Genomic DNA, 11852 nt, shown 5'->3' on the forward strand with positions numbered 1-11852 from the left:
TGATGGCCCTGAAGTCGCTCACCTGTATATAGGCCCCCCGCAGTGGGGCAAGTTTAAACCCCAGGGCTTTTATTTGAATAAACTTGGTAGACACCCATTAGAAGATGTTTCATGCTAAACATCTAAGGTCTAGCTTTGTTGGGTTTTTAAAAAAAAAAAATTTTTAAGTTTTTTCTTTACACATATACTATTATTTAAAAACAATGACACTCCTGGGGCAGGGCCAGTTTGACCCAAGGGCTTTTATTTGAACAATCTTTGTAGACACTTACTAGAAGATGTTTCATGCTTAATAATCTAAACTCTAGCTATTTGGGTTATTTCCAAGAAGATTTTTAAGTTTTGCTATACACATATAAGGAAAATCAATGTCCCGGGGCGGGGCCAATTTTGACCCCAGGGCTCTCATTTGAACAAAACTGGTAGACATCCATTAGAACATGTTTCATGCTAAATATCTTAGCTCTAGCTCTTTGGGTTCTTTAAAAGAAGATTTTTAAGTTTTACTATATTTCATATAGGGAAAATCCAATGACCCCCTGGGGCGGGCCAATTTTGACCCCAAGGGCTCTTATTTGAACAAACTTGGTAGACATCCATTAGAACATGTTTCATGCTAAATATCTTAGCTCTAGCTCTTTGGGTTCTTTAAAAGAAGATTTTTAAGTTTTTACTATATGCATATGGAGGAAAAATCAATGACCCCCTGGGGCGTGGGGCCAATTTTAACACAAGGGCTTTTATTTGAACAAACTTGTAGACACCATTAGAAGATGTTTCATGCTAAATATCTTAGCTCTAGCTCTTTGGGTTCTTTAAAAGAAGATTTTTAAAAGTTTTTACTATATACATATAGGGAAAATCAATGACCCCCTGGGGCGGGGCCAATTTTGACCCCAGGGCTTTTATTTGAACAAACTTGGTAGACACTCACTAGAAGATGTTTCATGCCAAATATCTAAGCTCTAGCTCTTTTGGTTTTTTAGAAGATGATTTTTAAAGTTTTTTCTTTTGGTTGCCATGGCAACCAGAGTTCTGCATGGAATTAAATGCTTTGAACAATTTTTAAAGGTGACCACCAAAGGAACATTCCTGTGAAGTTTGGATGAAATTGGCTCAGTGGTTTATGAGGAGATGTCATTTAAAGTAAAAGTTTACGGACGACGGATGGACGACGGACGCCGGACGAAAAGCGATCACAAAAGCTCACCCTGTCACTAAGTGACAGGTGAGCTAAAAACTGGTTTGCCCTCTTTAAATTTATCAAACTTTTCTGTCAATATAAATATCAAGTTTTAGCCATTTGTTTGATTCTAAATTTCTAGATTATTTTTTGATAAAGAAACTAGTGGAACTTAGTAGTTTTATATCTATAAGACAAATATATCAAAAGTTATAAATTTGATTATCAATTAAGCATTTCTCTTACTAATGCATGTAAATGCATAAAGAAAAGTTACCTCGAATATATTTAAGATATTGTCTAGCTCTTCCCTATGAGACTTGTTTGCTGAAAGAAAAATTACAGCTTTTATTAATTAAATGATTAATGATGATAAGTTTTTTTAAACATCCTTTCATTTTTTCAGTCTGTAATGAATTATAAATTTGAACAAGAACATGTTAGGTAAATACAAATGCCCCTATGCCAGTTTCTTGTCAGTAACATATTTTCTATAACTCGACTAAGTCATTCATTATCTTTCGTTATTGTGAAAAACGCAAGTTGGCATGTCATTGCTATTTGATGAAGTTGAAAAATAATGATAATAAAGGCTGCATCAGAAAAAGTTAAAACTAGAACTGTGTCCAAAGGACACAGATGCCCCCACTGACAACATGTATATGGTATATAGTGAAAAAATCAACAAAGGGCCATAATTCTGTTAAATTTGGTCGCAGCAAAAATTCCTTCCTTTACTACCATCTACACATTAAGGTTATTCATCCCTGGAAGTTTGAGCAAAATCTGCCATTCGGTTTAAGACGAGTTGCGTTCACAAAATTTCTATATGGTATATAGTGAAAAAATCAACAAAGGGCCATAATTCTGTTAAATTTGGTCGCAGCAAAAATTCCTTCCTTTACTACCATCTACACATTAAGGTTGTTCATCCCTGGAAGTTTAAGAAAAATCTGCCATTCGGTTTAAGAGGAGTTGCGTTCACAAAATTTCTACATAGTATATAGTGAAAAAATCAACAAAGGGCCTGATTCTGTTAAATTTGGTCACCGCAAAAATTCCTTCCTTTACTACCATCTACACATTAAGGTTGTTCATCCCTGGAAGTTTAAGAAAAATCTGCCATTCGGTTTAAGAGGAGTTGCGTTCACAAAATTTCTATATGGTATATTGTGAAAAAATCAACAAAGGGCCATAATTCTGTTAAATTTGGTCGCAGCAAAAATTCCTTCCTTAACTACCATCTACACATTAAGGTTGTTCATCCCTGGAAGTTTAAGCAAAATCTGCCATTCGGTTTAAGAGGAGTTGCGTTCACAAAATTTCTATATGGTATATAGTGAAAAATCAACAAAGGGCCTGATTCTGTTAAATTTGGTCGCAGCAAAAATTCCTTCCTTTACTACCATCTACACATTAAGGTTGTTCATCCCTGGAAGTTTAAGCAAAATCTGCCATCCGGTTTAAGAGGAGTTGCGTTCACAAAATTTCTACATAGTATATAGTGAAAAAATCAACAAAGGGCCATAATTCTGTTAAATTTGGTCGCAGCGAAAATTCCTTCCTTTACTACCATCTACACATTTAGGTTGTTCATCCCTGAAAGTTTAAGCAAAATCTGCCATCCGGTTTAAGAGGAGTTGCGTTCACAAGATTTTGGGACGTACGGACGGGCGTCCGGCCGAAATGGAATAAAGGGCCATTTCTTTTGTTATTTTCTATTGTTTAATAGGGGGCCAATGGCCCCTTACTCTATTGTTACGGAATGAACTCTATTGTTCTCTTTTGTTCTGTTTACAGCTAGATGGCCCTCTATCCCTTTTCGGTAGTGCGGACGGACAGACGTACGGACAAGTGCAACGCTATATGCTCCCACTTTGTGGGGGCATAAAAATCTATTGTTAGCACAGTTTAACTTGACCTTGTGATTCCTAACATCCAAGGTATTTTCCTTCCAAATATGAAAAACATCAGTCAATAACTAAAGACTGTATAAGCAATTATGTAGAAATATATTTTTGGCACCCTTGACCCACTGACCCCTAACTCAATCCAAACGAAGAAGACCATGCAAGTTATCTTCCTACCAAATATGAAAAACATCAGTCAATAATTAAAGGCTATATATAAGTAAGTTTGTAGAAATCTATTACTGGCACCCTTGAACTTGTCCAACTGATCCCTAACCCAATCCAAAGGAAGAAGACCATGCAAGTTATCTTCCTACTGAATATGAAAAATGTCATCTGTCAATAAATAAAGGGTGTATGAGCAAAAAAGTAAAAATCTATTTTGAGCACTTCTGAACTTGACCCAACTGACCCCTAACACCATCCAATGGTAGAAAACTTCTCAAGTTAAGTTCCTACCAAATATAAAAGACATCTGTCAATAGATAAAGGGTACACCTATCACCTAGAAGGTCACCTGTGAAAGTGTAAAAATCTATTCTGGCACTGGTGTCCTTGATATCTTAACCTTGACCCAAATGACCCCTTACTAAATCTGAAGGAATAGAACCTCCCTAGACATGTCCATATTAAACATGAGACAACAATTTAAAAATAATGGCTGTATGAGCAAGAAGCATAAAAATAAAATTCAGTTTAAAGCATAATTACCTCTTTGTTTAAGATCTGCCTCTACTATTACAAAGTTGTCAAAGAAGATATAGTATATATGAGAATAATTTTCCTCAAAAAACTTCTTTGCCTCAGCTGTTTCATAATTTTCTGGAATGAAAAAAAAAAGTAATATTGATTGATTATTACAATAAAGAAGAATACAAGCAAGAAATAATTTAAACTGTGTGGTTGGGTTTTGTTAGGGGAGTCATTTTTTCACTGAATACCACCATTCATTGTTGGTATCTGTTTTCATTTAATTGTAAACAAATAAAGTAGATAGAAGCAGGTCAACAAGTAAGGTTGTTTAAAAGAACATGTTCAGAAAATATAATTTTATAGATAAATGTAGGCTTACAAGCGTTTTATGTTACTTATGCTTTTATTCGGTAAAGGTCAACTAGGCCCTCCAGTAAAAACCTTCAGCATATAGATTATCTAGTAAATAAACTTTTTTAAGAAGTAAATTACTATAAAAGTAATTCAGAGGTATGACCACTATTAAAACGAATAGAAATTGTTAAAGTTGGCAGCATTTTGTTTGAAATTATCTGTTATTGATCCATAAAGTTTTTAAATTGAATTTGTTATTTATATATATATTAAACACTTTTAATTCCATTGCAAAGTACCAATACGTAAGGAAGTAAAATATGTATGTCTATAATTGTACAAATTAAATATTACAAGTTAAATATTAAGTTTGAAATGAACATTTACGTCATAAAGTACATGTACATTTACTTCTTAATCCCATTAGGAAGTTAATTATCACCTATAATCTACAATAAAGACCCATGTGTATCATAGATAAAAGATGGTAATTGACTGTCAGGGTTACTAGATGACAGTCACTAGTCTTTTGATCCAGTATGAAACTAAAACAGTGCAGAAGAGAACATAACATTTTGTTAATCAAATTAGATCTGGGACAAAAAAATAATTATCCTAAAGGTACTTTATACCAGGAGGTACTTTGAACCAGGAATGTCCAGATATTACGAACAATACTTACATAAAAAATTTCTTTTGTATGCAAGTGTTTTTCACATTAATTTCATACAAAATTTCGCATTTTTTGAAGAAAATTCAAAGTTTCAATAACCCTATTCACATAAATGTGTTTTATGTATAAAAACCAGTAATATTGCTAATGATTTGGACCCAACATGATATTTTGAATGTGTGTGCAAATGCTTATCAAATTGTTACCCTTTTACTGTGTGATAACTGATAAATATTGAATAGAACTTAAGTATAATAAGAGGTTAATACACGGCAGGAAAGATCCGCAAGGTGATAATCGGCCCGCAAAATGAATAATGGACCCGAGGGCCGATTATCACCTTCCGGCCCTATTCTGACGTGTATTAATGTCTTTAATACACTTGGTAGATCTAATAGTAGCATTAAAAGAAAAAAAACAAAACAAAAACAACAACAACAAAGTTGTTTCGTTGAAATTCTTGTCTACTCTTCTACTGTTCTGTACAGAGATGTTTACTGTTTGTGTGTTCAAAGCAGTAGAATCTAGAAGCAAGTTTTTCGGAATGAATTTGTCATATCATTTCTTCAAATTTCAATAGTAACAAAAATGTTTTTGTACTAAATACGCTTAAGCTCTCATAATAAAAATAAGGCGATTTGTGCTGACAACCTACTTTCACTTTTACAGTTAACTGTTTGATGACGTAAAATATGACGTCAGTGTTTCAGTTTGTGCACGTGCACATGTTCTGTGGGCTGATAACTAGTTCTCGGCACCGGGCTGCAAACTCATAATAGGTCACGTGACACTCATAATCAGTTGAAATCATAGGCAATTTTGTTACTATATATAGTAACAAGTGTATTAATTAACAGTAATGGACCATTTACATATGTTTTTAACTTTTTATTAATAAAATTTAATTGCTTAAAAGTCATTCCTGGTATTAAGTACTTAAAAACAAGGATGGCTGCCACTCATATGACTGCCACTCATATGACAATGAGGTTATTAACAGAACTATCTTTTTGATGTATAGTTAAAATTTCTTTTGGATAATTGTTATTTTCATCAAAAAATGGTACCTTCTACAGAAAATAACTATTTTATCCTAGATTTTTTCTGTATTATATGATAGTGGGCCTAATCAGGCTTACACTCCCGGTAGATAGTACAACCAGGATATCATAAAAAAAGGTATTTTTTGTCCCAAATAAGATTTAAAAATGGAAGATATGATAAAAAAATATATAACATTAATTGTTATAACTAGAGTTATAATTTATATATAATTATGGGCTGAGTTGACTCGTGGATGATGCCCAGTTGGTAGAGTGCCGAGATGACTCAGGGACAGAGTTTGTTGAATCCGGGTAGCTCGTCCCTAAAACGTACTCGGCCCCCGAGTCAGCTCGGCCCTATTCCAACTCGGCACGGGTCAACTCGGCCCACTTTTCAATAATCAATATTTAGGTTTGTGTTAACACTATTTATTGTAATTATTTATATAATACACGGATTGACAGTTTCGAACTAGCAGCAGACAAGCTTTTCTTATCAGTAGAATTGCGGGTAAAGATAAACGATTGCGTATCTCACCGTATATCTACATATTTAACTGATGTTCTGTTCTTTATTACTTTAACTAGATAATGCACAGACAAGGTCTTTCTATTCGATAGAAGAAAAAAACGTATGACACGTGCAAATGAATTTCGGCAGCAATCAATGCGCTTATACGGAAGATTTAATTAGAAGCTTATGATATTAACTTATTAAGTAAACACGTTTTTGTTTCATATTTTTTTAAATATTACTTTACAAACACATTTTATTAGAATCTAGATCTATATTAATTTTATCGAATCTGCAAGACAGATAAATAACTTTTTTATCTAAATATACTTTATTTCAGAAGAAGTATACTCGAACCCCATGATACCGGTGACTCCACTGTACCGGTATATTCACATATCTCGCGATATTATTGTCAACGCCACCTACCGAGTGTTTACATTGACATGCTCCCAGTAATATTGGCTATTTCAAAGTTTTTAAACATTTTCATGAGTTTCTGAAAGAAATATTTCACATATCCTACCTTATTTTTATTTTACTATCCTATTCCTCCATTGCATAAATTGGTCTCTCAACAAAACACTTTTTTTCCAAAAAAATATAAAAAATGACAGGTGCTGACGTCATTTAACCTCCATTACATGTCACTCGACCTTTTGACATCCTTTTTGGCGGGAAAAAATTAATCTATGGAAAGCCATTAGTGCATATAAAAAAGTTTGTGAAAATTAAAAAGTCAGTTTCATTCAGTCTTTTAAGGGAGCCTATGTAAAGTGCCATATTGATATTTAATCTTCATCATATAGAAATAAAATAGATTCAATGATATAAAAGGACCAGAAAATCATAACAACACTAAAATTAAGTGAAGGGGGATTTTTGAATCCAGCCACATGGTATAATATACACCTGTAATTGGGAGGAAAAGATTCTAAAACAGAGATCCCTGGGGGGTGGGGTGATAAAAGAAGAACAGTACACTATTGAAACACATGTTTTTATGTTGTTTTTAAGTTTGTCTTTTTTAGATATGAATACAAGAATGCTAAAATGATATTTTTGCTATTAAAACTGCAATGGCTTTCCATATAAATAACATTTTTACCAGTGCACCGGTAGCATGAAGTCTGTTTAACTACATCATACAAAATGGTCGACCATTGTTTACATTTGTTGTGAGCAAGAATTTCATAGTAACAGAACTCTGTAATGTATTTTTAAGAGGATTAAATGTTAATGAAGTTGTTTATTCCTTCTTGTTTTCAAGTCAGTAAAATTTTATATGAAAAACACCTTGCATAAAATATGTACACCGGTATCGTGGAGACCCAGGCTACAATGTATAATTATATAATAATAAGATATTTCTTATTATTCATTTACCTTAACAACATGCAAAGCAAAGTTAATACGTTATATATATTTTTGTAAAGTGGGCCGAGTTGACCCGTGCCGAGTTGGTATAGGGCCGAGTTGACTCTTTTTCCAGTTTGTTTAAGGGACAAACAGGTCTAGTATATTGCCAGATTAGTGCATGATGCACCAATATGTGTATGATGCACTAATTGGTGTATTTTATGATGCACCATTTGGTGTACCAGACTATCATTCAAATCTATGAAGACCCATTATTTTGTAAATATAGCAGTGTGAACTGTGGCACCTGCACTTACTATAGATAATATTCATAGAAATATCCTGAAACAAAAGATATTGATGTAAACACTGGCAATTCTTGCCCTTTTTTGAAAAACTGAATGATACACTAATTGGTGCATCCCAAAATTGGAAGTGGTTATTTTTTTACTTTCCAGTCAAGAGACAATTGTCACAATACACCCATAAACACTTTTCATATGAACTACGTAAATATCCGAGGTATATCGAGTGAAAAAATACGAGTTGTTTCCCTTATCTTCGAGTAAAATTGGTATCTCTTACGCTAAAACAATACAAATTAAGCCATATTCAAACCGCTAGTTTGCTGTGATGAAATGTCCAATTTTAAAAATTATTACATCAATGGAAATATTGGGATCTTAGCTTTGTCACAGTATATAATTTAACATAACTTTTGACACCAAAGTATTTACATTAACTGTTAAACCTACCATATGTCAGCCCATTTTACATACGATTTATACAGTGAGATACGCAACCGGTTATCTTTACTCGAAAACATACTGATAAGAATAGCCTGTCGTCTGCTAGGTGGGGAAAGTGTTTATTGGTGTATTTTAAAACTAAGAATACCAGATCAGAATAATAACTAGATATGAAATATGGAAATGAATTTATGTCTGAAAGTTACAATTTTTCAGTGGATGAAAACATTAAAATCTCCTAAAGTTCATTTAGATCAGAAGTTGTGTTTATTCTTTGTCAATAAAACAGACTATTACCAATGTTATGTGCAGGTGCCAAAACATGATTATAAATAAACAACAAATTATTTACAGAAACTCATTTATCAAAACTTTTATTCACCGATCAGTGTATGATTAAATACATCAATTTGTGTATTATGTACCAATTTGTGCATCATACACTAATCTGGCGATATACTAGACCTGACAAATTGACCCGGATTACTTTTTTTCAGTTTCTAAAAAGTATGCTGCCTTTGGGGTCTCGTATTCCTGCTAGTCATAATCAGAATTGATTGTCAAGCAGTAACATGGAGATGTATCAAATAATTCATAATTCTGTGGAGGACCTTTTTCCTTAAAACATTTTTCTGTTTTATTAAGTTTAGGCCTATCAATTTTGAGAATAGTTTGAAAGAATAACTGCAATTCATGATACATTATGAGCACTAACATTCTCATAGTAAGCAATAATAAAATTATGGCAACTTTAAGAAAACTATTTCTAAGTACAAATTTCCAAGGCCAAAGACATAAACTTGATAAGACGGGATAAGACCAACCCAGAACTGTCCGCAAATGTTTCAGCCGTGTTAGCGTATCCTTCTTTGGATCTGACACCTTTTGCGCGGCTTTCTTGATGTCACCATCCTTATTAGATTTTCTAAACTTGGCCAATGCCGACGACATTTGGCTGGATATTGCCAAATCTGCAATAAAAAATTACATCTCGTCTGCTTTGGCAAAATTTCTTTCCAATATGGCGACTGTTTACCTGAGCATGCGCATTAGAAGTAAGGGAGACAACACTACCCACCCTTTACAGGCAAAAAGCTACTAAATCTCTGTAGACCAAGTCGTCTGAAATATTACAAAATAAATTTTATTCCCTGCGGTCTGGAGACCGCAGGGTATTGGTACGCGGCATGGAGGAACACGTGACCGGTTTTCGGTACATACCGTTTGCCGGTACGTTACGGATTTACCTGTAGGGAATTAGTCCGAATTACACCTAATTAAGAACAAAAAACTATTACGTGATATTTTTAATTTTCTATAATTATTTTACCGTTTAAGGTGGAAAAACTTGAATGATGTGTTTGAAAATTATCAATGTTTCTTTAATATCTATCTCAAATTTTACAAACAATAAATTGTTTATACTGAAAATCTACAAAATTAAGATATTCGTAGTGGCATCTGCCATAATAAATAGAGATATTTTCTGCGTAAACTTGTGTGTTTACTTTATTTATTGTTTGCTCGGAATTATTCATAAAATGGTAGGCCTAGATTTAATCATTTTCTTAAAAAGAAATAATAGTTTTATGTTCGACCTTCTCCGGTCTTCAACGGTCACCAGTTTCCAAAGACCTTCTTCTATATTGATCGTTTATTCAGTTGTCAATTATATTCCTAATACAAACGTTTATTTATTCCCCACCTCCAAATAATGTTGAAAATAGTTAAATGAAATATCTTTATATCATTAAAATGTTCACCGCAGGAAACCATTTTACTTGTTGGTATTTTACATGTTTAACAGCACAAGCCACCTCCAAACACTTTACCCCCAGATTTCGCAGACACTTCACCCCTTCTCCCAAATTCGGTAACAAACTTCATTCCTGGAATAACACTTTTATGATTATCAAATAAATGAAATTGATCATAATAGTTGAAATACATGTACGAGCAGAGAGTAATTTGACCGTGTAAAATGGAAAAAAAACGTATTAAAAGATGCAAAGACAAGTCTAGAAATGAATCCGACCTAGCAAATGACATTTAACAAATTTCCATGGGTTAATTTTTTTATACTTTACGGGAATCAATGATAAAATCTATTCGTGAAAAGCAATGGTTCCATAGTGAAGACCACTTGAAACAATCCCCCAGCCAGTGGATGAGATACCATTATGACAATATCATTTAATAACCTCATATTATTTCGGATAATTACTTTTTGATTTATACATTGTTTAATGCCAGTGGATCTGGTGTATTAATGTAATATGTTTTCTTGATGTTATAACGTGCATGATAAATGTAATTTACATGTATATAATTATACTATACAGTACATGTAATGGACATAAAACAGAAACTGAAGAAGTCCGCATGGTACCGACGATTCCCCGGGCACTCCCGAATATATGACAAAAAGTACGCGTGCAAGCACATACCAGAATTGTATACTTCAAGACAGAATGCAAGAAATATTTCAAAATCATATTACGGCATTCAGAAACAGAAATAATTTACAGGTCATTCTAGATCATAAAAACACAACAAACACTTCCTTTGACAACTGAATTCCTGTTCTCCTTGCAGATCTGTTAAAAAGTGCACGTTTTGTCATTATGCCATTGAAACATACACGTTTATTGGTTTGAACGGGCCCTCGTACAAGGTACGCAATCAGATCACGTGTAAATCGACGAATGTGGTATAAGCTAGGGAACAAATTCAGTGATTTTTCGATAACGGGACTCGAAAAACTATACGAAAATGATCAATACCGAAAGACATTTGAAAATCTGTAAAAAAAATAAGTATAGAACATATCGACCTTACGGAGTATATTCACACTAAAGAATAACGCGATAGACGACTCACAACGTCACGGTGGGCGTCGCTCAACGTTACGTCACTTCCTTTTTTCTGAATATATTTATATGCATCTACTATACATGTAAGCTACATGTCTGGTGTTAGGAAGTTGATCTCGACTCATTCATATTAATCAAGTTTGGGCCTAAAACACACCCCCCCCCCCCAAAAGCGGTGAAAAAGTTAAACAAATATATCATCATTATGTAAATGGTAACCAGCTCTCTTGTAAGAACAGCTCACCACAATATTCAATAAGATGGGCGAAAAAACAGGAGCAGCAATGTTTTAACAAGAAAATCAAGAATCGAATAGAAAACCATCATACTGCCCATCCACATGACAAACAATTGACTTAATTAACGCTTCATGTGAGATGTAACATCAGATTCAGTAGCTATAATGGTTCAAATCTATAGAAGGAGGTGTGGGGACAAAAGATCACAGACACGGGAATAGTTTAAGTCTCAATTTAAACAAATACATATCTTTGTTACAGG

The 11852-nt window shown here is 33.6% G+C and overlaps 1 protein-coding gene across 1 annotated transcript in view; it reads right to left on the bottom strand.

Annotated features, from left to right (window-relative positions):
* LOC132746783 (ral GTPase-activating protein subunit alpha-1-like) overlaps window positions 1-9515 on the bottom strand; it is a gene marked incomplete at its 3' end in the record, with an annotated part of 28574 nt that extends 19059 nt beyond the window's left edge. Inside the window, exons 1-3 of the mRNA XM_060736032.1 lie at window positions 9303-9515; window positions 3805-3915; window positions 1461-1510 (exon numbers count right to left, since the gene is read on the bottom strand). Coding sequence (XP_060592015.1) covers window positions 1461-1510; window positions 3805-3915; window positions 9303-9429 — 288 coding nt within the window. The remainder of the gene's footprint in view (window positions 1-1460; window positions 1511-3804; window positions 3916-9302) is intronic.
* Window positions 9516-11852: the final 2337 nt, after the last annotated feature.

This window comes from Ruditapes philippinarum, unplaced genomic scaffold, assembly GCF_026571515.1.
Source record: "Ruditapes philippinarum isolate M1 unplaced genomic scaffold, ASM2657151v2 ctg796_1_1_1_1, whole genome shotgun sequence".
NCBI lineage: Eukaryota > Metazoa > Mollusca > Bivalvia > Venerida > Veneridae > Ruditapes > Ruditapes philippinarum.